This window comes from Polypterus senegalus, chromosome 4 (assembly GCF_016835505.1).
Source record: "Polypterus senegalus isolate Bchr_013 chromosome 4, ASM1683550v1, whole genome shotgun sequence".
Taxonomy (NCBI): Eukaryota; Metazoa; Chordata; class Cladistia; order Polypteriformes; family Polypteridae; genus Polypterus; species Polypterus senegalus.
Genome location: NC_053157.1, coordinates 136,190,623 through 136,218,357, shown reverse-complemented (window position 1 = coordinate 136,218,357; position 27,735 = coordinate 136,190,623). Strand labels below are relative to the sequence as shown.

The following is a 27,735-nucleotide window of genomic DNA, read 5'->3' as shown; positions in this document are numbered from 1 at the left end:
GGAACAGGTTTAAAAATGTTTTACATGTAACGCAGGACTGATACCTAAATTCGGAATTAATAGGTAATTTAAAAAAACTCCACAGTAGGTTAATAAAGAGGGGGTGAAGTGCATTAGGAATAGTTAAACAGAATTAAAATATACAGTGTGAAGAAGCTGAACGCAGCCCCAAGGGGATGTGGCCACTCCTCCGAAACCCCCTCTTAAACAGTGATTCAACGGGAAACAAATACAGTTTTTTATCTCCTCTTTGCTAGATCAGCTGCAGGCTTGCTGATCTGCATCTCGCGCAGAGCTTCGAACATTTAAAAGCCTGTACTGCAGCTGTTTTTTTGTTCACTGCCTTGTCTATCTTCCCGCAGACATCCTCTGCCTCTGCTTTATGCTTTATTATGCTGTTTACGAATTAAGTTTATGTTTCTTGAAAACTCTGAATGAATCTGTGCAACTGTGTGACCCAAGCTTGACAACAGATACTGAAATAGCAGATGCTCTTAACTCCCATGTGAGGAAGTAGATAACCTCTCAGTGGTAAAAGGGACTACTAAGGAGGTACTGAGTGATTTGGAAATTGCAGAGGGAGAAATGCTGCTTAGATTAAATAGGCTTAAATCAAACAAATCACTAGGACCAGATAATACTTACCCTCGAGTTTTTAAGGAGATTAGCAAGTACATATATAAACTCTTGATGCATATTTTTAGGAAGTCACTATGCAATGGGGAAATTCTGAAGGCCTGGAAAATTGCAAATACGAGGTGGAGTCAAGCTAAAGTTAGACAATGGAATTTACTAGAAAATGGAACAAACCTTAACAAGATTGATAACTTAATTCCTCAATGTAATCTCCAGCCTTCTCAATGCAGTTGCACCACCTGGCTGGAAGTGCCTGAATTCCAGCAGAATAAAAGGTTTTGTCTTATCCTCGCAACCATTCGTGCACCTGAGTTATTGTCGGACACTACATGCTGAGGGGTACTACAGTCACTAGTGCAAGTTACTGTGACTTTTGGAGACCAATGTGAATCCTGCTATTCGATCCAAGCGGCAGGGACTGCTGTCTCAAGGAGTCCTTTTGCTACAAGACAATGCCTGCCCACACTCTGCTAGGAACACTAAAGCTTGTCTGGAGAAACTGAAGTTTGACGTATTGCCACATCCTCTTTATTCGCCAGATTTGGCACCGTGTGATTTCCACTTTTTTGGACCAATAAAAAAACATTTGGGTGGTTGTCAATTCAAGACAGATGACGGCGTGAAGAAAACGGTGCACGAGTGGTTGCAAGGACAAGACAATAAAACTTTAGGCTTGATGCTCTGTTAGAAGAATTAAGTGGATAGGACTAATGAGCTTTGTTGGGCTGAATGGCTTGTTTTCATTTACATTGTTCTAATGTTCTAAAATGTTCTAATTCTCTGCCCCATCCCTGCCTGAGCTGGATTAAATAGGTTTGAAAATATGCTATGTTATGTTAGGGCTCATTTGTTTCCTGCCTTGCGTCCTGTGTTGGCTGGGATTGGCTCCGGCGGACTCCCGTGACCCTGTAGTTAGGATGTTGCGGGTTGGATAATAGATGGATGGATGTTAGGGCTCCTTTAGAAGATTTGTGATAAGTGAAATTTTATGTAAATAAACGTAAAGCGTTACATAAAGGAAGTAACAATGTTAAATCTGAATGTGCAATGTAAGGTGTGAAACCTGAAAGTGCATCTTATGAGAAGAACCTGGGAGTCATAGTGGACTCGTAATTATCTACATCCAGACAATCTGCAAAAGCAATCAACAATGTGAACAAGGTATTTGGTTATATATCAAAATGTGTAACGTATAAGTCAAAGAAGGTTATATAATGCACTAGTGAGGCCTCACCTAGACTAATGTGTGCAGTTTGGCCTCCATCTTACAAAAAAAGACATAGCAGCACTAGAGAAAGTCCAGAGAAGTGCAGCTAGGCTGATTCCAGAACTGAGAAGTACAATGAGGAGACACTGAAAGAGATGAACCTTTTAAGTTTAAACAAACAGAGATTCGGAGTGTTTCAAATTTTGAAGCAAATCAGTACAGTGGACATCTGCTGTTACTTACTTCTTCGACAAGAACTCACCTTGAAAACTTATTAAGGGTAAATTTCCCAAAAATGTAAGAATGAAAGAGATTTACCAAGTAGTGTGTTGGAGAGCAGAGCTTGGGGGACTCAACATTGTTTTGGAGAAATTAGATGAATAGGATTGACCAACCTGTTGATCTGAAAGGCCTGTTTTTGTCAAAACTACTCTAATAATATATAATTGTGCATTAGATATACATACATGAATGGAGAGAACCCACTGATATCATACAGAGACACTATAGCTTACCAATTCATAGGAGTTACACTTGATGATAGGTTATACCTCCAGCCCTTGAGTCTTTAAACTGCCCTATGTGTGTGGTGCTATGAGCTTTGTTCTGCTATTCTTTTGTATAAGATGGTCACATAATTATTCTGTACATTCTTCATATGGATGTGCCTACTAACAAATCCAGCTTGCCAGTCAATTGATGGGATGTCTGTGCCAGTGTTTATGTCAGATATCAGATGATATACAGCATGCATCGCAGTTTTAGTTCAATTTGCTTTTAAAAACAAATCTTTCAATATTTGGGCAAAGTGTAGTGTTTTCCCCTTCTCTATCTATAACCTCAGGCAATTAGAGTGAAAGAACAGGCAGGTGAAAGAGCTACACTTTTAACTTTGCATTATAGGTAATACATTTTATTATAATTAGTGACATACAAGCAAATAGAATGTGGCTTTACAAATCAAGACACTACAACCTGATGATGCTAGATATGCAGTTTCAGATGGCGCAATAATCTATAGTTTCATTTGATTCTTCTTGGTTAGCTCATCATCTGCACAGGCTCTGGCAACCTGCTTTTATCGGAAGGCAACATGGCAGAGAGTGCATGCCTTTGCAAGCGTCCCTTTTTTATTGTTCCTGTGCAGCTCCTGACAAACATGCACACCATCCATGGGCCATTCGCCAATTGAATATCTCAAGCGCATCCCTCCATCTCAAGTAATTTTATCAGCATCCTTCAAACAAACAGCCAAGAAAGGAAATGCAAGTTATTATGCAACAAAACTAGCCCTCTCTGTCACTGATGGCCAGCAATTCAGTCATAAAAAGCAGCATTCCTTAAACTTTGGGGGTGGAAAAAAAACAGCTTCTCCATCTTCTTTGCTCTTTAAACATTATAACAAGTAAAAGATATACAAAATATTTATTAATCTATATGCCACATATTAACTCATTAACATGTAATTAGGTGAAAGATTTTAGTTTGTGCTTAGGCATTTTGGTTCACTTATTTCTGACTATTCCCTTTGTGTCTCATTTTGATTTTGATGCCCTGCCTGATCAAAGACCATTTTTTTGCCCTTACGTTTAACTCACTTATCTCCTGGTCTGGCGGCACGGTGGCACAGTGGTAGCGCTGCTGCCTCGCAGTTAGGAGACCTGGGTCGACTTCCCGGGTCCTCCCTGCATAGAGTTTGCATGTTCTCCCCGTGTTTGCGTGGGTTTCCTCCCACAGTCAAAAGACATGCAGGTTAGGTGGATTGGCAATTCTAAATTGTCCCTAGTGTGTAGGTGTGTGTGTGTGTGTGTGCACGCCCTGTGGTGGGCTGGGATTGGCTCCAGCAGAACCCCGTGACCCTGTAGTTAGGATATAGCGTTGGATAATGGATGGATGGATGGATCTCCTGGTCCATTCTTACAGTGTCTTTAGAGGTGCACTTCTCTGCCTAGGCCACAATATTCAGTCCTAAAAAGTAAGACATATCTATACTAATAAAAGGCAAAGCCCTCACTCACTCAATCACTCACTCTTTCACTCTCACTCACTCACTCACTGACTCATCACTAATTCTCCAACTTCCCGTGTAGGTAGAAGGCTGAAATTTGGCAGGCTCATTCCTTCCAGCTTACTTACAAAAGTTGGGCAGGTTTCATTTCGAAATTCTACGCCTAATGGTCATAACTGGAAGGTATTTTTCTCCATTAACTGTAATGGAGTTGAGCTGGAATGACGTGGGGGGGCGGAGTTTTGTGTGACATCATCACGCCTCCCATGTAATCACGTGAACTGACTGTCAATGCAGTGCGTAGAAAACCAGGAAGACCTCCAAAAAGCGCTTAAGAAAACATGCATTTTATAATTGAGAAGGCAGCGAAACAATAAGAAGTGAGCGAGTGACATATACTACCATATTCATGAGTGCTGCTACCTCGGAAAGAAAGCACGATGTAAACCTAAACTTTAAATTAAGTTCATAGACAGGCTACCGCTGGCGTTTCACATGCCCACAGGTAATGCGGGATACAAGTTTAATGAGAGGGCGAGGATATAAACGAGTTTTGATCACTTTGTAACTAAGTTAAAATTGTAGGTGAAGGGGTGTGCTTATGCAAATTCCGAGAGACTGTGTTTGTGAGGGATTGACAGTTAAGGCGGGTGGGGGAGTCACGTCATCATCTCCCCTCCCACCTCATTTTGCTCTGAGCTGAGCTCAGTTAACGCTGTCTTCGAAGCAACCGTCAGACTGCCACCAAATACTCACAGAAAAATCCACAAGTTAATACACACGCTGTCTCTAGAGTTTCTACACACTGAATCCTCCAGGCACTACTTACAAAAGGTCACATTGACAATCGTGTTACGTTATTTTTAAAATCTTTCCTTTTCTTAGCACAAGCACAGCTGAGAAGCTTGATGCATGTGCTCCATAACGTTAAAAATAATGCATTTAATCACACTTTGCATTACAAGCAAAGGGAGCTTTTGTCAATGCATGATTTCCTGGTACACGGATTACATTGATCAGCGCATCACGATTCATTTTACCCTCGCACCACCTTAGTTTGAGAAGAAGTATGAAAAATATGAGGTTAACACAGAAAAACAGATCACCAATTCAAGCTTTATGAATAATCGATTCGCCATCAATAATTGTTTTGGTAAAGCCATCCTCCTTCCATTTTATAATTTTTCGCCACTAGCCATGATTAAATGAACGGTAAAAAGTAAGAGCAAAGCGAGGGTGACTTATTTAGGCAGGCATATATATGACAGCAACACTCATGACAATGTCAATCATGTTACGTTATTCTTAAAATGTTTCCTTTTCTTTTCATTACTTCTTTAACACACTACTTCTCCGCCGGTAGGCGGGTATTTTGCTATATATATAATATATGAATGACCTCCAAAGAGCGCTGAGACTTTTGATATCATGAACGTGTCTGCAAACTGGGGTCTCCTGCCCAGCAAAGTCGAGCAGCCAGCGCGCATAGCTGTGCCGCCTTTGAGACGCTGACTGCGCTTCTGCCTTAAGTCAAAGTGAACACTTTTCATTTTTTTCATCCTCCCCCTGCGCTATAGCCCAGACAAGTGCAAACACGGGACCCCTTTTCTACACCACGGCAAAATAATATTAAGGCGATTCACACTTTCTTTTGCACGTATACGATTATGAGGTCCTCAGCTCGGATTATGAAGACACGCACAGGAGTGGAGGACTGACAGTGCCATTAAAGCCGATTAATGGTGGGGATGTCTCACCAGTCTACACAAGACCCACCGCGACTGTCCCCAAAAGGCGATCATAACGTCAGCGAACACATTTCTCTATACTATATAAAAGAAAAAGGCAACTTTCCTTTCTTTACACCTTTTTCCTTTTATCCCAAACCAAAGCCTTTCTCTCTTAACACTGCAGAGGACACAAAACTAATTTTCTTTAAATGCCGGTAAGGCACATTACCAGAGGCACAAATTTGAACGCTCACATAGAAAATGTAATTTCAATGTACCTGTACTTCTTAAAACGTTAATGTTTTACTGTTTAATAACTTATAGACTATAATTTATTATTTTTCCCTTGCACTCAGTGACCAAACCTATACACACACATATAGACACATACAAACATACACACAAGTATATGTATGTGTATATATATACACACACACACACACACACATACATACATACATACATACATACATACACACATATATATAATTTGTGTGTGTGTATGTATGTATGTGTGTGTATATATGATGTAGATAGGTATGTATGTATATATATATATATATATATATATATATGTGTATATGTAGATATGTATATAGATATGTAGATATGAAGATATGTATGTGTATATATGTATATATATATATATATATGTATGTATGTATGTGTGTGTGTGTGTGTGTGTGTGTGTGTGTGTGTGTGTGTGTATATGACAGCAGCAATCCAAGCTGTGAGAAAACAGTAAAAAGGAGGCGTGTCAGACGTCGTGGTACATTTTCTGATTCAGCTAGACGAAAATAACTTTGTGATGCTGCCAAATACACAAAACAATTACTTTGACAATCATGTTACATTATTTTTAAAATGTTTCCTTTTCTTTTCATAACTTCTTTAACACATGACATCGCTGCGAAGCGCGGGTATTTTGCTCTATATATATATATATCACAGCGACACTCATAACAGTGACAAAACAATTACATTGACAATCATGTTACGTTATTTTCAAAATGTTTCCTTTTCTTTCTCTTTTCTTCTTTAACACACTACTTCTCCGCTGCCAAGCGCGGGTATATATATATATATAGATAGATAGAGATATATATATATAGATAGATATGAGAACAACACTCATATCAATGACAAAGCAATTACATTAACAACCATGTTACGTTATTTTTAAAATTTTTCCTTTTCTTTTTCGTACCTTCTTTAACACACTACTTCTCCGCTGCGAAGCGCGGGTATTCTGCTAGTAATACAATATAAGCTAAAACCTCCTAACTTTCTTCTTTAAATACACTATTTATTGCCACATGAGCTCTAGGTTAGACCATAAATATGAGAGATGGGAGTTCAAGGCTGGTCCAGCACTGCTTGTTGGTAGTGTGCCAATGAAAATGAACCTGTTGGTCTAGGCCTACCCTGAAACTTAACTGTAAATGTTCTAAGCTGGTGTTAGAAGTAGAAGGCGAGGAGTCACATAATGTTTAATGGCAGCTTCTACGTCAACTAAGAAGACGGTATTAGAAGTGGTCACGTAGTTTGACAAGGACAATGAGTTCTCAACTAGAAGAAGTGCTTCTTTAACTTTGAAAATTATACAACAGGTCGTAAAATTCATCTAGTCTAGTCACTGGGTACAAATCACACCTTTGAAATCCTGATGGTACCTCCTTGAACTTTAAATGAACATAAGATCTTTTTCCAGTATGGTGCTGTTGAAATTAAATGAAAATCAGTACACTACAGACAGACCTTTCACTGGAGCCAATCACCTGCCTCCATATTTTTACCATTTGCTTTATTTTCTTTCAGGTGTGAAATATTGCCCATACCATAAGGTACTACAGACATCAGGTAAGATGACGAGTGCCCCAGAATGGTGAATGTGCATGAAGGACCGGTGCCTCATATAATGATACTTTTCAATATATTAATCTGTTGATGAGGTACCCGAGATGTTCTGTTTTTTTGTTACTCTTTCATCTAAATGAATCTGCTGATAAACGGACTGATTGAATCTTCAGGAGCTCAAGATTGTGTACTTTGAATTGAGCCTAGACCAAGTCGGCACATGTGAGAAAGGCTGATGATGAGAGAAGTGCAAAGGTTTTCTTTCAGGAAGAAGTAATAACTGTCCTACATGTAAAATGTATGGGAGGTGAAGGATCTGTTCATTTATTAGTTGTCAAGTGCACACTTGCTACATGCATTAGGAGCTGTGGTAGACATTCATTATGTGCATATTATACCAAGTAGACAAGTAAGCCTTGTGGGAGGGCCAGTTATGGTTTCCATTCAAATATATATAATGCTTTTTAAATAAAGTATAAATTACCCAAGAAGATGAGATGGTCTGCTGTATAGAAGATATTACTCCATTGCTGTCTACGTGAGAACAAATTGCCTGTATGAAGTGGCTCACGTAACAGCACTAGATTCAACCTGATTGGTGGAAGGCCTCATAGCTGTCTACTGTAATGGTGTTCTTCTTCTTATTCTAGGGCATGAGCCAGCGGGTGAGGAGACTTTATATGTGAATGGTGAGATTCAGTAGGGGCATTCAGATTCTAAATAGAAATATTTAATTTCACAATGCAAACCTCTTGAAATAACGATAACGTGCAGTGAATACACTTGACTTGAGCATTCATAGTTTCCAGACTCTTTCCCTGTCTCTGTTTAGCATTCATTTGCTCAGAGGTTGATGCGCTTGCTGCTTCCTGAGCAGCTTTTCTTTACTCCACCCTTGTGGCCCTCTGCTTCTCTTCTTTCGTCTGCATTTTTTCGCATTAAAACTGATTAAGTTAGTTTTTGTGTTGCAATTACTTAGTACATTTTCTTGAATTTTTCACTTAGGCTGGCACTTAAGTCTTCAATCTGCCTCAAGAATGATTAGCGAAGGTGGTAGGGAATGAAAACGGTGCCCATACGCATGCGCTGCACAGCTGCCCTGCTGCACTCTGCCGAGAGTTGATTCTACAATAAAATAAAATAAAAATAAAAAGTGTAATAAAAATGATCACCCCGAAAGCTGATAATAGACATCACATAGTATATGTGTACCAAATTTCAAGTCAATAGGTGAAATGGTTTGCGAGCTACTAGCTGATTTAAAATTGTGGACAGACAAATGAACAGCCAGGGTAGCGTATTATATAAGAAGATATTTTTTAAACCTTACCCCATATGGTTTGTAATGATGGCGGAGAAAAATGTGTAATTTCATGTTTTTTTGCAGATTTAATAATTTTATGCTTTATTGGAAGTGGGGGGTGACCAATGCTGGACAACTGCAAATACTATTAAAATATTCATAAAAAATACTCATGTTACTCGTGTTGCGTAATACATGTAAAGTCACCCAAAACGTGAAAAAAATGGATGCACCTTTTGCTAAAATAATGTTAAATTGATTTCCCTGGTAAAATGAATGTAGCCCACAACCCAGAAGCCTTTTCTATTTTGTTTTTAACTGAATATGTATTTTTAAAAACAAAAAAGAATCACAACAGGAATGGACATAAGGGAAAATACAAAGTCTCAAAGAGCTATTATATTAACACCAATAACAAAAAAAAACAACTACACAAAGAAAGGGCAACACAACAAAACTGAAGTTTTCAGAAGGAGGCACACAAAACAAAGTTAGCAAAGCAGCAGCAAGGATCCTAGATGGGGGTCTTTCTTAAGGGTTTAGCAAAAGATTTGTTAGGGTTATAAGCCATGTCAACTCATTACAATACTAAACTCTTTAGTCACAAAATTTGTCAAAGTGTTTTTTGCAACAAATATGATATGTGCACTGATGACCTTATTTAAGAAATATTTTCCAAGACATTTGCCATGCACCCGGCTTAGACAAACATTTTTTCCCAGTGCCCCATGATGCTTTGCGATGCCAGAGAGATATCACAGAGCTGCAGCAGCAATGCACAGAACTTTTACATATACATACTGTAAGTGTACTCCCCCTCACATTTTAAGTCACTGTTCAATCTGCTTCACACATACATGCTCTTACTACTCGGTCTGAACTCCTCCTGCAGTTGAACCCCACGTGCTTTTATGAAATAAAACAAAACACTGCAGTATATTCATTTGAGGGTTACATTAGCTGATCGTAATAAGAATATTAGGAGTACTGTCACTGAACATGTCATACTGATCACTGAGCACTCATTCACTGGCCCCACACAGGGTGGCTAATTTCAAATGGTGGCCAAATGCATGCAGAATTAGCCACATACAGCAGCTGCAAGTCAACACAAGCCTTCAAAGAACCCTCATTGCCTTCCCAAGTGACAAAAAACATGAACACCTGTGAAATAATAATAATGAAACATTCATTACTATTTACAAGGTGTTTGTTTCTTCTTGATGTAAGAAAAAAGTGCAAAGTATCTACACGAATAGAGCAGAAACAAAAAAGACAATCCAGCTGAGCCTGGAGCCACGACCTCAAACATAAGAACAAGCCAGTCCTACGCTGTTTCTTTGTGGCACGACCAATCATTCCTTCAAAGACTGGAACTCGGCAGGCTCAAATTTTTTACTTATTGCTGATTTGTAGTGATTTGTTATACGCTCAACAGTCACTTTATTAGGTACACTTGTTCAACTGCTTGTTAACGCAAATATCTAATCAGCAAATCACATGGCAGTATCTCAATGCATTTAGGCAGGTAGACATTGTCAAGACAACCTGCTGAAGTTCAAACCAAGCATCAGAATGGGAAAGAAAGGTGATTTAAGTGACTTTGAATGTGGCATAGTTGTTGGTGCCAGATGGGCTGAGTATTTCTCAAACTGCTGATCTACTTGGATTTTCATGCCAACCATCTCAAGGGTTTACAAATGAATGGTTTGAGAAAGGGAAAATAACCAGTGAGCAATAGTTCCCTGGGTGAAAATGCCTTGTGACTAGTTCTAGCTGACAGGACAGTAACAGTAACTCAAATAACCACTCGTTACCACCAAGGTATGCTGAAGAGTATCTCTGAAATCACTACACATTGAACCTTGAAGCAGATGGGCTACAGCAGCAGGAGACCACACTGGATGCCAGTCCTGTAAGCTAAAAACATGCAACTGAGGCTATAATTCACACGGGCTGCTCAAAATTGGACAAAAGAAGATTGGAAAAATGTTACCTGGTCTGACAACTCTCGATTTCTGCAGCAACATTCAGATGGTAGGGTCACAATTTGGTGTCAATAACATGAGAGCATGGATCCTTCTTGCCTTGTATAAACCATGGGCTGGGCACACACACACCAAGCACACACTAGGGAAAATTTAGGATCGCTAATGCACCTAACCTGCATGTCTTTGGACTGTGGCAGGAAACCGGAGCACCCGGAGGAAACCCATGCAGACACAGGAAGAACATGCAAACTCCATGCAGGGAGGACCCAGGAAGCAAATCCAGGTCTCCTTACTGCGAAGCAGCGCTACCACTGTGCCACCATGCCACCCTGAATATGATGTATAGACTCTATTTTAGTTTCCTTTGCAGTGAAGATCTTTTTTGGTTGTTCTTCAATTTATTTCAGCTAACTGTTGTGACTTCACAGGAAACAGGACAACAGGGCAGGTATATGTTAGCTAAGCTTCCACTCCATCAGGATGCCATTAACCAACATTTAGTTTTCATGTGGTGTGGGTGTACAAACATAAAACATGCTGATGGTGCTGTACATGTTGGCTGGCTTGCTGGTAAGGTAATTGGCTGAACACTGAGCCTTTCATATGGCCTGCACTATTTATCAAACAGCAAACATGTCATTACCTTTGCCAGCTAGAGGAGGTACAGGAGAGGCACTACAGTTACACAAATGCTCTTAGTATGTGGTTGTGGGGTGCTGCATAGGACTCCTCAAATGTAGGTGTTGTCAGGAGGAGGCAGCTCTATCAGCCAATGAAAGGCTGCAACATTGTGACTGCACTTGTATGAAGTTGATCAGAATAGTTCATATATGGTTAGTTGATGGTGGCAACTAGTTGAAATTCAAAATGTATCCCTGTATGCACATCTCTCTATTATAATAAAAAAATCTTGGGAAGAGAGAGGAGACGTGACATTCTCAGAAAGACACTTACACATCCCGTGAGACGAGACTTTGTGCCAAGAGACTTAACAACGCACGGGGCCAGAAATAAAAGACAAAGAGTAAATGACAAAGTAGAATGTCGTAAAGAATTCAAAAATGTTGGCGCGATACACATGCAGAGCAGGTTAAATATAATGGAAGTACGAAAATTCGAAAGTCTCAAAAAAATTATAGTAAAGATCCCACTAGCGCAAACAAACAGAAGTTATTACTCAGTGAAATAACAGAACAGTGAAAAGAGATTGAATATATTGTTCGGATTTAAACTTTAAGTCGGAGACTTGTAGATCAACTAATTCATGTTGGCATCAGGGAAAAGTAGTGTTTCTTCTTAATGTGGAGGTGTATCCAGGAGAATTGAAAGATTTGTTGTTTGGTGAAAGTGAAATCTCACAAGACAAGACTTAAAAAAAAAAAACCTGCCCACATCTAAAACATTTAAACCACACAAACAGTTCAATCATTTCTCATTTGTGTGAATGCTATTGCCAGACACAGTTTGTGTAAAGAGAAAGAAACGATATTCACTCACAGGCAGTGATACGTTGCGTTGTCACAATGTAATTACAAACACGGATTCTAAATGCAATGCGATGTTGAAAAGGTAAAAGTGAAAAGAGATCGAATATATGGACATAGGTGATATGACAAAAGTATGTAGATATTGTTTGGTGTTAAACTTGAAGTCTGAGACGTGTAGATCGTCTAATTTGTGTTGCCATCTGGGAAAAGTATTGCTTCTTCCCAATGAAGAGGCCTATCTGTGAGAATTAAAAGATTTGTTGATTGGTTAAAGTGAAATCCACATATGCGAGTGGCACAGATGTGAAGCGAGCAAAGTGAGCAGGGGGTGAAAACTACTAGATTGAGTAGAAATGTATGTACATAAAGGCTTATATATCATATTTTTTTTGTGTATGCATTTTCCTGTTTTTTGGTGAACATATGTTTCTATACCGAATCAATGAAAAATTTTATAAATAACCGAAAGAAGAAACGTCAGAAAAAGAGCTGATACTGACAGACTGTCCTATTTTTCCTCACACCAAATCATTAAATCAGAAATCAAAGTTGAGGTCTGAAAAAAGAATTATAGACACCAAAAAAGAACACAAATAATAACACGCAGTTGTTTCTCCGAGTTATCCACAAACTCGGCTGGAACATGGCCGTCAGTGCTGACCTTTAAACCCTTTGCTTTCTCAACGTCAGATATAAAAATTGTTTCCTAAAGATTGTGATGCCTTTTTCAATGGCATCTTGGTTTTCACAGGCACCCAGGCTTGGTGCCAAGAATTATTTTAATAAAGTATTGATGTTAAAAGAATTGAAATCAAAAAACAGCAGCAATGCTGATACACTTGAATGAAGAGATGGTCCATAATAAAAGATCAGAGCCACAATGAACAGAGTTCCCACACTCCAAAAGACTAATATCAACAGAAAAGAATGGCAATTCAAAAATTATAATGGATGGACCTAGCATTCTGATTGGATGGAACGGCCCCAGGAGACCCTCCCACAGTGACTCATTGTGCTTACATTTTCAACAAAAGTTTATATATATTTTATGCGAAGCACTGTTTCATAGAAACGGCCCCCAAGGCCCTCTCACAATGACGAGACTGGAATAATCCAAGCAGAGGCCACATGTTAGCAACACAGGCTTTTGTACACCATTAGTTACTTATAAACATGTGCTTTACATTTCTAGAATGGTGCAGATGACTAGTTTTATGTGCACTTATGATTAAAAATGTAATTCATTGTTATTGTTTTAGATACTCACACTTCTGTGCTGTCTACATTTAGGAACATTTATAATGAAATGGAGCTTAAAGACCTACCTGTAGCTTCTTTGAGTTTCCACAAGAGAACAATAAAGAAGTTTACTGTTTGGTGTAGGTGGTCAGAGCAGAGATGCTGATATCAAAGGGAGTAGAAAACACATTTATTGCCATTTGCTTTAAAAATGTGGTTTTCTGATTGGTCACCCTTCATAGAAGAAAAAGATATTCCAGTATAATTGGCATTAAAGAGTTGCTTTCCATGGCACTTGTTGTGCTGCTTACCTATATGCAACTAAATTGAATTTTGTACAGTTGGAATGCTGGCAAAAATGCAAATAAATTACCAGCTGGTACAGTTTTGTGATAAATCTTGTTGCCAGCGGCAGTTCTGTCCCTTCAAAGATTTTCCCACAAATCCATTCACTCCCAGTGTAGTCAAATACAGTATCTACGTCATATGCATTTTCAGACATCTTTTAGTATGGACGGAGTTATTTCAGTAAACGTTGTGAAAGCGCTAATGTGTACGGAGATCGTTTTCATTTAAAATGAACATGCAGTAGTGTGGACATAGCCTTTGTTTGCCACATTTGTCCTTTGAAAGCTGCCCTTCATCATGACAATTTTGTTTTGTTTAAATGCAAATATGTGGGTTTATGTCATTAAAAAGTATTTCTTACTTTGATGTTATTGTAGAAGCAGGTAGGCACGGGCACCCGCTGCCCCAAAGAAGGCACTCGCAGTCTCAGGACAGGCAGCAGAATCAAAAATCAAAATCACTTCTGATGGAATGAGCGCCCAGCCATGGGCAACTCTTACATTTATTACAATTCTTAACATACAAGCCATTATTCCTCTTCATCTGACTCCTAATTTTCCACTGCTCTAATCCTGCCTCTAATTGATTCCACCATTATGTCTCATCTGGGGGGTGTCAAACCCCACTCTATCATATCTGTCTGACAAGGCTTATCTTTACTCCCTACTAGCTCAGCAGTCACCACTGATATTTAAAGTTGGAAAGTTCACATTCCCTCTCTGAAAGAAGGGGCTCATCCTTTCCAATTCTCCTGCATGTCTAAGCTTTGGCTTATGAAATACTGGCAGTTTCGAGCTTATAGAGAATAATTAAAAATATGTAGGCATAATTATTACATTTTTAATGCTTAGTGAAATACAATACTTACTTTCTCATGTGCTTATAATACTTTTGTAGTACGTGCAGATTACCAATTTTAAGAAAACACTTTTCTATATTATTGAGAAAAAAATGTCACCATTCAACAGGAAAGGATACACCATCCTGGCAGATTTGTTTCATCAAAACTGCCACCAACACTACAAAAACATGCAGTCAATTAACATGCATCCACAGTGACTTTGAGACTCTTTTCTTCGTACAAGTAAATCAACAAAAAAACTATATAAAATAAACTAAAAAACAGAGTGGGACGTCAGGTACATAAAAAGTGAAACTGGCACTTCAGATTTTATACATCAATTAATATTTTACCAAGCTTATTTTACATGATATTAGACTTAATAGTACCTTCCAGTAAATTTGAATATGCCTGTTGTATTGACCATATTTGAAAAAGCAATAAATGAACATTGTTTCATTGTAAATGAAGAAACCCCTATTAACCACGTTTCCTTCTAATTATTTTGCTTGCCAATATTAACAAAGGCTTCTGTTACAATTTTAAAATGAACATTTGATTAATGGAGGCGCTCTCTCATTTTGCTTTCAGTTGGAGAAGCACAAAGGACAAATCAGCAGTGAAATGCATTTTGTCACAGCTACTCTCTCAAGCGGTTGTAGAAGGTGTGTATGTATCTACAATAAACATGTTTACATAGATAGATGAGGAGAGACTACAGATAGATAGATAGATAGATAGATAGATAGATAGATAGATAGATAGATAGATATCTTTATTGTCACTGAAATTAAAATGACAATTTCTCTAAGACAGCACAATAAAGATATTTTATATACACACGTCTACGCGTGGAAGTGTATATGTGTCTGTCTGGCCCTGAAGCGAGAGGTGGAGTTGGAGTAAGGGCTCCACCTCCAAGTAAACAGACAATTCACTTAGCCACTAATAACACAAGCGAGGGCAGCATGTCAGAAAAACGAAACCTCTGAAGAAAGACAATGTCACTTAGCCATTAATATCGGCAAAACATTATCTCTTTTACTTGTCCTCCTGCTGCTAATACACAAGTGAGGCAAGCACGTCGGCAAAATGAAACCTTCTAGGAGAGGGATGCCCAGAGTAGTTCCTTTCAATTACCTGACATTTCTACATTTCATTTTTATTCTGACGATTTCAATAGTTTCTAGGACCCCGGGCTTTTACAGCACGGGTTTACACAGCTATATATATATACTAGCAAAATACCCGCGCTTCGCAGCGGAGAAGTAGTGTGTTAAAGAAGCAATGAAAAAGAAAAGGAAACATTTTGAAAATAACGTAACATGATTGTCAATGTAATTGTTTTGTCACTGTTGTGAGTGATGAGTGTTGTCATATATATATATATATATATATATATATATATATTTACACACACACACATAAACATATATATATATATACATATCTATACATATACACATATATACATACATATACACACACACATATATAAACATATATACATATACATACATATCTACATATATACACACACAGCTATTTTGTATCAGTGCAATACGCTGCTTGTTAAACGGATAACTCCCGCTCTTACGTGCAAGTCTGCGTGGATATTATGAACTATCGATTTGTTCAAGTTCTATTTAAATTTTAAATAGAAGGAATTTTTATTTAGTCGACAGAAATATCTTTGGTAGGAATGGTAAAACAGACAGGAATATTATTCTGAATAAATCAACTCAAACCTTAAACAACTTATAATATTTTGCTCTCCATAAAAATATATCCTGTCTAAATTATACAAGTTAGAAATAAAGTAAACGTTAAAAGAACAAACATTCAAATTTCTTTACTCTTATGTAATTTTATATAAAAAATAAACTTAGATTTTAAATATCCCAAAAGATTTTGCTCTCCATAAAAATATATCCTGTCAAAATTATACAAATTCAAATATGAACATGCTGCATAACAAAACCTGGAAATATAAATAAAATGTGTTCCTTTCAGCAATAACAAATCAAATCATTCAGTTGTCTTTGCTCATATGTCATTTTAGAGCTGGACGCCTGGCATCTTTTTTGGCCACAGGTTCGTTTCTGTTTGGTGTGAGGTTCTGTGTTGTGGAGATTCTCAGGATGGATTGCAGGTGCTCATCAGTGAGGCGACTCCTGTGTGCTGTTTTGTTAGTCTTTATCACTGAGAAGAGCTTCTCACACAGATATGTGCTACCAAACATGCACAAGGTTCGAGCCGCATGTAGACGGACTTTTTGTTCTTCAAAGTCACCAAAGCGCCGTGCAAACTCAGTGCGCTCAGTTTATCAGCAAAGTGCGATTTGGGAACACCGTAGTGACGACTTGGTTTAACATTACTTGGCAACAGGGAAAGTGGGGCAAGTTGCACTGGTGCATTTGTGTCTCCCATAAAAGCAGCTTCACTTGAAATCACTTTGTGATTGTGCACGGGTAAAACGTCCGCTGAAGTGTCAGATTCTTATTTAATTCTTCTGCTTTCTGTATCTTCTGCATTGCATTCAGGTTACCCTGATGTTTTGTCTCATAGTGCCGTCTTAGATTAAATTCTGTAATTACAGCCACATTAGCTCCACAAATGAGACACACGGGTTCAGTAAACATATACTCAGCCTCCCATCGGTTTTAAAGGCTCTATTTTCAGAATCAACTTTTCTCTTCAGCATCGTGTGAGCTAGCTTCGCAATAACTTGCAGCATCATAAGCTAGACTTGATTAACGCGTAAGTGTTCGGCAAGGCAGCTGAAGCGCTGCATTATGGGATCTGTAGTTTATTGTGTTACCAGCGCTTCATATACCCGGCTTTAATAACAATAATACAGTATATAAAATGATCTCGGGCGGATATAATTACACCGGGCGGATGTGGCCCCGCCCTTGAGTTTGACACATATGGACTAAATAGAACTTGAAAAGATATATTTTTTCAAATGTGATCGCAATTCAGATAGAGTTGACGCACTACAGCCTGCATGCCTCAATAAGTCATCCTCCCTCGCTCTTACTTTTTACCGTTCATCTAATGAATACACTGAGTATGGCTTTACCAAAACAATCATTGATGGCGAATAAAGTATCCATTATTCGAGTATGTAGATCGGGTTATATATATATACATATATATATACCAGCGTATCGCAGGAGAAGTAGTGTGTTAAAAAGCTAGAAAAGAAAAGGGAACATTTTAAAAATAACGTAACATGACTGTCAATATACAGTATTTGTTTTGTGAGTGTTACTGAGTGTTGCTGTCATCAAGGATTTGATTATCATTATTTCTTTCAATCAGGTTCGTATTTGTAGGATGTGTTGTGTTCAAGTTACATTCCGTGTTTGTCAATCGTTGTAAAGATGACAGGTTTCATTCATCGATTCGTTTCTTACTGCATCAATAAACAGCTCGTCTTCTTCTTTATCTGAGACCTGACACACTGCATGCACGGGTTTTTTTTACACTGTCTTCCTTTAGCGGGACATTGACTTTTTCCAACGTGTGCTTTGTTTCCGCAGTAGCTGGATTTATGAATATGCTTGTATGTATGAGACGCTTCATATTTTTTGCTGCCTTTTCAATTGTGTAATTCGGTTTTGTTCAGCTCTTTGGAACTGTTGCTTTTATCTGTGCACTGCGCCAGTTCACGTGAGCCACTCGGTGTACATGCATCGAAGGTTCCCAGCTGTGCTGGTGCCATCTCGTGCTATGTCCATAGCTGTATTTAATGTTACCTTAGTCCTGGCACTTAAAATCTCGCAGTTTCGCTGAGTTTGTGCCAAACACCACCCTGACCATCTCATCTTCCTCTCCATAAGCACAGTCCTTCACCCGTGAATATTTAGTGGGAGTTTGCTATTGGATTGCCGCTGACGGACGGCCTTATATGGGCAGGCACTAAATTACAAACGCCAGCGCAGCCTGTCTATGAACTTAATTTAAAGTGTAGGTTTACATCGTGCTTTGTTTCAAGTAGCAGAACTCATGAATATGGTTGTATATGTCACTCGCCGCTTCTTATTGTTTCGCTGCCTTCTCAATTATATAATGCATGTTTTCTTCGCTTTTTGAGGTCTTCCTGGTTTTCTATGTACTGCGTGATTACGGGAGGCGTGATGATGTCACACGAAACTCCGCCCCCACGGCGTTCAAGCTCATCTCCATTACAGTAAATGGAGAAAAACAGCTTCCAGTTATGACCATTACGCGTAGAATTTCGATATAAAACCTGCCCAACTTTTGTAAGGAAGCTGTAAGGAATGAACCTGCCAAATTTCAGCCTTCCACCCACACGGGAAGTTGGAGAATTAGTGATGAGTGAGTGAGTGAGTGAGGGCTTTGCCTTTTATTAGTATAGATATATATATATATATACACACACACACACACACACACATACATACACACATATATATAATTTGTGTGTGTGTATGTATGTATGTGTGTGTATATATGATGTAGATAGGTATGTATATATATATGTGTATCTGTAGATATGTATATAGATATGTAGATATGAAGATATGTATGTGTATATATATATGTATATATATGTATGTGTGTGTGTGTGTGTATATATATGACAGCAGTAATCCAAGCTGTGAGAAAACAGTAAAAAGGAGGCGTGTCAGACGTTGTGGTACATTTTCTGATGCAGCTACCGAAAACAACTTTGTGACGCTGCCAAATACACAAAACAATTACTTTGACAATCATGTTACATTATTTTTAAAATGTTTCCTTTTCTTTTTCATAACTTCTTTAACACATGACATCGCATAAAGCTGGTATTTTGCTATATATATATATATCACAGCGACACTCATAACAGTGACAAAACAATTACATTGACAATCATGTTACGTTATTTTCAAAATGTTTCCTTTTCTTTCTCTTTCCTTCTTTAACACACTACTTCTCCGCTGCCAAGCGCGGGTATATATATATATATATATAGATAGATAGATATATATATATATATAGATAGATATGAGAACAACATATATATATATATATATATATATATATATAGATAGATAGATAGATATGAGAACAACACTCATATCAATGACAAAACAATTACATTAACAATCATGTTACGTTATTTTTACAATTTTTCCTTTTCTTTTTCATACCTTCTTTAACACACTACTTCTCCTCTGCGAAGCGCGGGTATTCTGCTAGTATACATATATATACATACATACACACAGGTATATATATGTGTATATATATGTATGTGTCTATATGTGTGTGTATAGCATTGGTCACTGAGTGCAAGGGAAAAAAAATAAAACGTAGTCTATAAGTTATTAAACAGTAAAACATTAACGTTTTAAGAAGTAAAGCTACATTGAGCATTACTGGAGTGGTTTCGGGTAAACTACATTTTAAAGACGGTAGTACTAACAGCAGCTTAAATGTATATGGATGATCACTTGGTAGTTGATCCCTTTTGAAAGGCGCTACACGACGGCTGTGGTATAGAAATTACATTTTCTATGTGAACGTCCAAATTTCTGCCTCTGGTAATGTGCCTTACCGGCATTACCAGCAATTAAAGAAAATTAGTTTTGTGTCCTCTGCATTGTTAAGAGAGAAAGGCTTTGGTTTGGGATAAAAGGTGTAAAGAAAGGAAAGTTGCCTTTTTCTTTTATATAGTGTAGAGAGATGTCTTCGATGACGATATGAGCGCCTTTTGGGGACAGTCGCGGTGGGTCTTGTGTAGACTGATGAGATGTCCCTGCCATTAACTGGCTGGGATGGCACTGTCGGTCCTCCATTCCTGTGCGTGTCTTCCGCGACCTCATAATAGTATACGTGCAAAAGAAAGTGCAAAACTCCTTAATATTATTTTTTCGTGGTGTAGAAAAGGGATCCCGTGTTTGCAGTTGTCTGGGCTATAGCTCAGAGGAAGGAGGAAAAAAATTAAAAGTGCTCACTTTGACTTAAGGCAGAAGCGCAGTCAGCGTCTCAAAGGCCAGCACAGCTATGCGCACGCGCTGGCTGCTCGACTTTTGCAAGGCAGGAGACGCCACTTTTTGCAGACACGTTCACGTGATCAAAAGTCTCTGCACTCTTTGGAGGTCATTCATATATATATATTATATATATATATATATATATATATATATATATAATATATATATATATATATAATATATAATATATATATATTTCTCACTGCCTTATCTCAAGTGATGTCAAAGTGTCTTCCGAGAAGATCACGTTTCGTCTTACTCCCAAGATTTTTTTTTATAATATATATAAACTACTCAAAAAAATTAAAGAAACACCTTGAAAATACATCAGATTTCAAAGGGAAAAAAATCATGCTGGATATCTATTTTGGAGTAACCCTCTAGGAAGAATCAATTAGCTTTTATTCAGTCACACATGGATTCTGTGTTGCAAGGCAGAAGAGCAAATTTCACTTTTTGGTCATCTGTTTTATATTAATTTTCTTCCCTCACCCTTACTTATGAAACAGTATCTAAGCATTTCATTTTATATTACACAAATCGGCCAAACGTTTCTTTTTTGTGTACATGTCAAGAGGGGCCCCAAAGAAGGAAAGGTCATCTTTCCTGTGTCTAACAGACGCATTCCTAAAGAAAGAAGTTGTCCTAGGTCAGCTTACTGCACCCTGCCTTATGACAGACGCCTGTATGAATAACCTCCTGTTATAATAAAACAGCTTTTAACCCTTAGAAGCTTGCAAGCAGTTAACTTTTCTTTCAGACAATACTGATATGGACTGGGTAATGTGTTAGTAACAAAAGGATGCCACATCGTTTGATGGAAATGAAAATGATCAACCTACAGAGGGCTGAATTCAAAGACACCCCGAAAATCAAAGTGAACAAATGATGCCGCAGGCTAGTCTATTTTGCCGAAATTTCATTGCATCAACTCTAAATCATACTCAGTATGGCCTCCATGTGCTTGTATGCATGCCTGACAATGTCTGGGTATGCTCCTAATGAGACGATGGATGGTGTCCTGGGGGCCTTCTCCCAGATCTGGACCAGGGCATCACTGAGCTCCTAGCGGCATCGGATGGACAGAAACATAATGTCCTAGAGGTGTTCTATTGGATTTAGGTCAGGCGAGTGTGGGAGCTAGTCAATGGTATCAGTGGACCCTCAGACCACCCTCATGCAGTCTGTTTCTGACTGTTTGGTCAGAGACATTCACACCAGTGTCCTGCTGGAGGTAATTTTGTAGGGCTCTGGGAGTGCTCACCCTGTTCCTCTTTCTCCAAAAGAGCAGATACCGGTGCTGCTGATGGGTTAAGGACCTTCACAGTCCCGTCCAGCTCTGCTAGAGAAACCTCCTGTCTCCTGGGATCTCCTCTATGCCCTTGAGACTGTGCTGGGAGACAGCAAACCTTCAGGCAATGGCACATATTCATGTGCCATCCAGGAGAAGTTGGACTACCTGTGCAACCTCTGTAGGATCCAGGTATCGCCTCATGCTACCAGTAGTGACACTGACCGTGGCCAAATGCAAAACTAGAGAAAAACAGTCAGAAAAGATGAGGAGGGAAAAAATGTCAGTGGCCTCCACCTGTTAAACCATTCCTGTTTTGGGGGTCATCTCATTGTTGTCCCTCCTGTTGTTAATTTCATTTTCTACTTAACTGACCAGATCAATATCCCAGAAGTTTTATTGACTTGATACTATACTCTGATTAAAAAAATGTTTTTAATTATTTTGAGCAGAGTATATATAAAAATAAAATAGTAGATAAAATATGAAAAAAGACAGCTGAAATACTGAAGTACTGAACATACTGCACAACGGTCTCAAGTGGTGCAGGGTTAACAGAAGTAAGAGCTCTTGGATAGAAGCTGATCCTAATTCTGATTGTTTCATTCTGGTTTTGATTGATCTACTGTATATCTTTCTCCAGACGGCTGGGCAAACAAACAGTGCCCAAAGTGTGTTGACTATTTAACAATACCACTGCTCTTCTTTTGGAGTCGGCCAGAGTACATTTTCTTTAGTGCAGGGAATGTAGTCCCAACAACTCGCTGAGCCCTCTTCATCACATGACATACTTCTTTCATGTCTGCTGCTGTGCAAGCTGGCCTACCACGCTGCACAGCAGTAGCACAGGATACTGTCAATGTTGGCCCGATATACATCTGCCATGAAGGGAGGTGATTTTGTTTTATATTTCTAAGGAAATATAACCTCTGCTGGGCCTTGTTCACTTGGTGAGAGATGTTCACCGACCTCTTAAGGTCCTCCTAAGATTTTAAAGTTTTCTACCCTGTCTACCTCCTCCCCATGTATTTGAAGGTCAGAATTCTCATTTTTCCAAGACCTCTAGAATCTCCTTAGTTTATTATTCAGATTATTATAAAAACACCAGTATGAAAGACGTTGCACTTCCTTCATGTGGACTGTCTCATCATTGACGGATATTAGTCCTACTATGGTGGTGTCATCTGCTTATTTGACAATCATGGTGGAGGAGTGAATGGGAGAACAGTCAGGGTTGAAAAGAGAATAGAGTAACGGGCTATGGAAAAGCCCCTGTAGTGCCCCTATATGCAAGATCAGAGTTGAAGAGGTATGACAGTGCCCTTCCCAAGCATAAATTACTTGTTTTGTGACTGGTTTATCCGATTATTGTATTAAATGCGGAACTAAAATCAAGAAGCAGCATCCTTCCATATGCATTCTGCTGTTCCAGATGAGCAAGAAATGTATGAAAAACAGTCATCGACCTTTTTGTCCGATAAGCAAACTAAAGTTGATCAAGATCAGCAGGAACATCAGCCTTATTGTAAGGAGGTATCTGTTTCAAAGCACTTGAGAATGGGGGGATACAACAATCGGATGATAGTCATTCAGACAATTCACTGCTGACTTCTTAGGGATGGGAGCAAATGTAGTTAACGTAAGGCACATGGAGCTTTTTCTATTGAGAGATTAAAAATGTCAGGTGGTTGGTCTGCACAAGCCTTCAACACTCGTCCAGAGACTCAATCTGTTCCAGCTGCTTTGCTGATGTTGATGCTACGCAGAGTGGATTTGACCTGGTGCTGATGTAATCTTACGGCCTGGCCCATCTGTAATGTTGACTTCTCCATTCTAACAGTCAAACTGAGTCAAAAACTAGCTCATAGTGTCTGGGAGAGTGTTGATGCTGCTGGAGTGTGTAAAAATGGAACTGTCCTTACAGCGGGTTATCGTCTCTATCTTCATCCACATATTCAGGGAGCTGTTGACATTAAAATCCCCTCAATGTGCTGTTTGTACTTACTCTTTATATCTATAAAACCCTTCTTGAACTTACCTCGTACTTCCAGGCTTGTGCATCCCCAGATTTAAATACTTCATTCCGTGCCCTGAACAGAGTCTATATCTTATTATTCAGCCACGGCTTCTGATTGGGAAGCACTTTTATCATCTTTGTTAAGGTCACATCCACAACACAAAAATTCATTTAAGAGAGAACTACAGATGTGTGTTCCTCTAGCTCTGCATCTAGAACAAATGTGTTTCAATCTGTGGCATCAAATCAGTCCTGCAGTACTGAGGTGGCTTCCTTAATCAACATGTTGGTTGTTTTTAAAGCTGGTTTGTGTCTACAGATCAGAGGTTTTTGGGAAAATATTTTTTGATCAGAAGAGAAAGAGAGGCACCTCTTTATACTCAGTTGCTGAAGAGTGGCTACCCAATTTTTAATATGTCCTCTCCAATGGTGCTGAATTCTCATAGTGACTGCCATGTTAGAAAGTACAAATTGTAGCTTGAGTGAGTGATGGAGGAACTCTGTCTGCTTGTTTCCCATGCTGTGATTTGCAAATTTTAAACTGTACATGTGAATATTTTAAATCTGTCTTGTCTTTCCTACAGAAATGCAAAGATAGGCAGAAATTGCTGGAGCACATGACTGGATCTGAGCCAACAGCTACAACAGCAGAGATTTCACCTACAGCACCCTGTGCAGTTTTGCATGAAAAGGTTCACTATTAAGCTGCCCATGACTGTTTGGAAGGATTTCCATGAACTGCTACTGGAATCTGAGAGAAAAAGGAAGACAATTTGGTATAATGTGCCTGACTCACACTTCCAAAACTGAAGAAAAAAAAAAAAAAACCCAAAGGAGATTTTTTATGAGCCATCTTCTAAAGTACATTTGGACAATGGAGTCATATGAGTTACCCTTTGAAATAAACTTTACACCATGTGATACCTTGATCATTTTAACATTTAGTATGAGGTTCAGTGGCCAAACCAATTTTAACGGTAAACATTATGACATTTGTGGGGACGAACAGTTAAGAAAAGTCATAGATTACTGCTCATTTCAAGACGTTAGGAATATGTTGGCTGGTGCCACAACATTGGCTTGGTGTGAGTGAACATGGAAGTGTGCGGGAGGGAGTGTGGACAGCCTGATGGAGAACACTGTCTGGACCCTGCAGTGGATTAAACAGTTCCAGAAACTCAATGAATCTCCTGTGGTCCTCACTATCACAATCCCTTTTACTCATTTTGTCCCTGGGGTGTGTCGTCTGTTTCACATTCTTCTTTTTTGACGTGTCTATGCTTCTGTGTTCAGCTTTTATTCAAAACATTTTATTCATGGAGAAGCCTGGCCCTTTGAGGCTCTCCCATAATGATAGGTCTGGCACGATCTAAGCAAAAGCTGATAGTAACATGTATGTTTGGTCACCTTTGGTTGCTTGTAGAAAATAATCAATGCAGCCTACAAATATGTGCTGTAGAATGGTATGAATGTCTAGTTATACGGTATGTGCTGTTATAAGAAAAAGCTTATCTATTATTCTTTTTTTAGAAACTCACAAAACTATGCTAATCTTTGAAGAAATCCTCAAATCACTGCATGCATGATGCATCTACTCAAAGATAAACAATTTTGTGTTTCCTATACTTAATGCACATTCACCAAGGATTACGTTCTGTCAGATAAGCATTGGTGTTGACTTTACTATTTATAAATAGAGACCAGGGAGAAAGTGCAAGTGTTTTAAAATATATGGAATGTAAATCTGTGTCAAGAGTAATCTGAAACATTCAAGCAGATTTAGCAAAAGGGAAATCCAAGATGGTTACTTATCTGAAGGATGTCCACCTCACTATATCAACTAACTGATGGTGTGATCTAACTAACAAATGTAAGTTAGCATAATGTTTCTAGATTACATCAGAAAATTTATAAAGAAATTGAATTGCTCCCAGCATCAGCCCTGAGGAAGATGCCATGTCTAGCTGCAAACATGAATGAGAGAGTAATATGATAAACGAAATTCTGAGACCATCTTCTAGTCTTAAGAAGACAAAGAATGTGTTTGAATGGATGGGACCTATGAGTGTGAATAGAATCAAAGTTTCCTTAAAAGAGAAGTTTAAAGTCAGACATACAAGTGACAAAATGGCTACAAACACTTAATAAACAAGCCTCATGAGCGTTAAAGTACAAATATCTGCTTAGTAGTTTTATGATTTGACCCTCACATACAAGTCAGAATTGTCAAAGGACAAACAGAGATTAAGAGATTGGAGATACCTTTCCAACAAAGCTTTTCAGTTAACCTTAGTGGCAGTTCATTCTCCTCAAGTCCACAAGGATCCATTCTTGATCCAGTTCCTTTCCCCCAATACATGTTTCCCTAGCATCTAGTTTTTATAAATATGGATTATCCAATCAAGGCTCTGTGAAATTCCGAGTGGACTGTTTGGAAGACAATTAAACTTGGATGTCACTGAATTTTCTTAACCTAAATTAAAGTAAAACTGAAATTGCATTGTTTGGATCCCGTGGCTTGGTTGATACACCGAAATGTAACCTTGGCCTGCGGACATCTAACAGTAAACCTACTGTAAATATTTGGGTGTACTATTTCATAGCACCCTTAAGTTTGAAAAGCAGATAATTTCCAGTTATTTTCAGCTAAAGGTTTTAGCCAAAGTTAAGACTTTTCTTACTTTAAATGAATTGGAGAACATGGTCCACGCTTTTATTACATCTTGGCTTGAATACTTTAACTCGTTCTGTACGGGAGTCAGTCAGTCATTCATCTCCCACCTGCAGAACAGTTCAGAACGGTGCTACTCAGAGAACACATTACTACCGTTCTAGCTTCCTTCCATTGGCTTCCAGTTTGCTTTAGCATTGACTTTAAGATTTCACTGTTTGATTTTAAAGTCCTTGAATGGGTCATCAACACCTTGCTGCTCAGACCTTGTGCATTAGCACACCCCTGAAAGGCCACTTAGATCTTCTAACCAAATGCTGCTGAATGTTGCCAGATTGATGTTGAAACACGGGGTTGTTGTGCCTTTTTAGTCACCGACCCAAACTACCACTTTACATCAGGACTGAACCTACTTTAGGTACATTTTAATCACATCTTAAAATTCCCTCAAAGTCTCTATCTTTTAATTCTAATTGAGTTTTTGATTGTTATTCCTACTTGTTTTACTCTTTTTATGTTGGGTTTCAATTTTTATATTTTTTTGGTTTTTATTGGTACAGCACATTTGTCAAAATGACTTTATATACTTGCGTATAAGTCGGGTCTTGAAACCCGAAAAATTGATCATAAAATCAGACTCTGACTTATACGCCCGTTCAAAAATACGACATCTTCTTTCCTCCTCCAATCTCGCATCAGTTTCACAGACACATCAAATTTTGTTGCAGCAGCGCAGTTACCAATTTCTTTCACCACTTCAACGACTTTTAATTTAAAACCAGCTTCATATTTTCTTTTGATTGAACGCTCCATCGTAGATAAGGGATGCTCTTACAAGAAAGTTGTATGAGGGTGTGAGATACATAAAACAGTGCAAATGTTGCTTCGCAATATTTCGGGTATTACTGTGTGGTCACTTAGGCACAATACATAGAAAAAAAAATGGCATTGTGCTCCGTGGTTATTCTCTCATGTGGGTGTTACCGTATCATAATCTCTTGGACCAACAGTGTGAGTTTTCCATATTCGACATATACGACTGACATTATAAAATACCGGAGATTATACGGTAAAATCAAGGCCTAACTTATCCGCGGG

General features: G+C 38.5%; 1 protein-coding gene across 4 annotated transcripts in view; it reads left to right on the top strand.

The window, feature by feature from the left end:
• Positions 1–27,294, top strand: part of LOC120527653 — a 72,823-nt gene extending 45,529 nt beyond the window's left edge. The window contains exons 5-8 of one of the 4 annotated variants that reach the window (XM_039751298.1): positions 7,400–7,441; positions 8,089–8,127; positions 15,239–15,312; positions 24,551–27,294. In XM_039751298.1, coding sequence (XP_039607232.1) covers positions 7,400–7,441; positions 8,089–8,127; positions 15,239–15,270 — 113 coding nt within the window. In that variant the 3' untranslated portion in view covers positions 15,271–15,312; positions 24,551–27,294. The remainder of the gene's footprint in view (positions 1–7,399; positions 7,442–8,088; positions 8,128–15,238; positions 15,313–24,550) is intronic. The other 3 variants (XM_039751299.1, XM_039751300.1, XM_039751301.1) reach the window with 3 other exon arrangements.
• Positions 27,295–27,735: the final 441 nt, after the last annotated feature.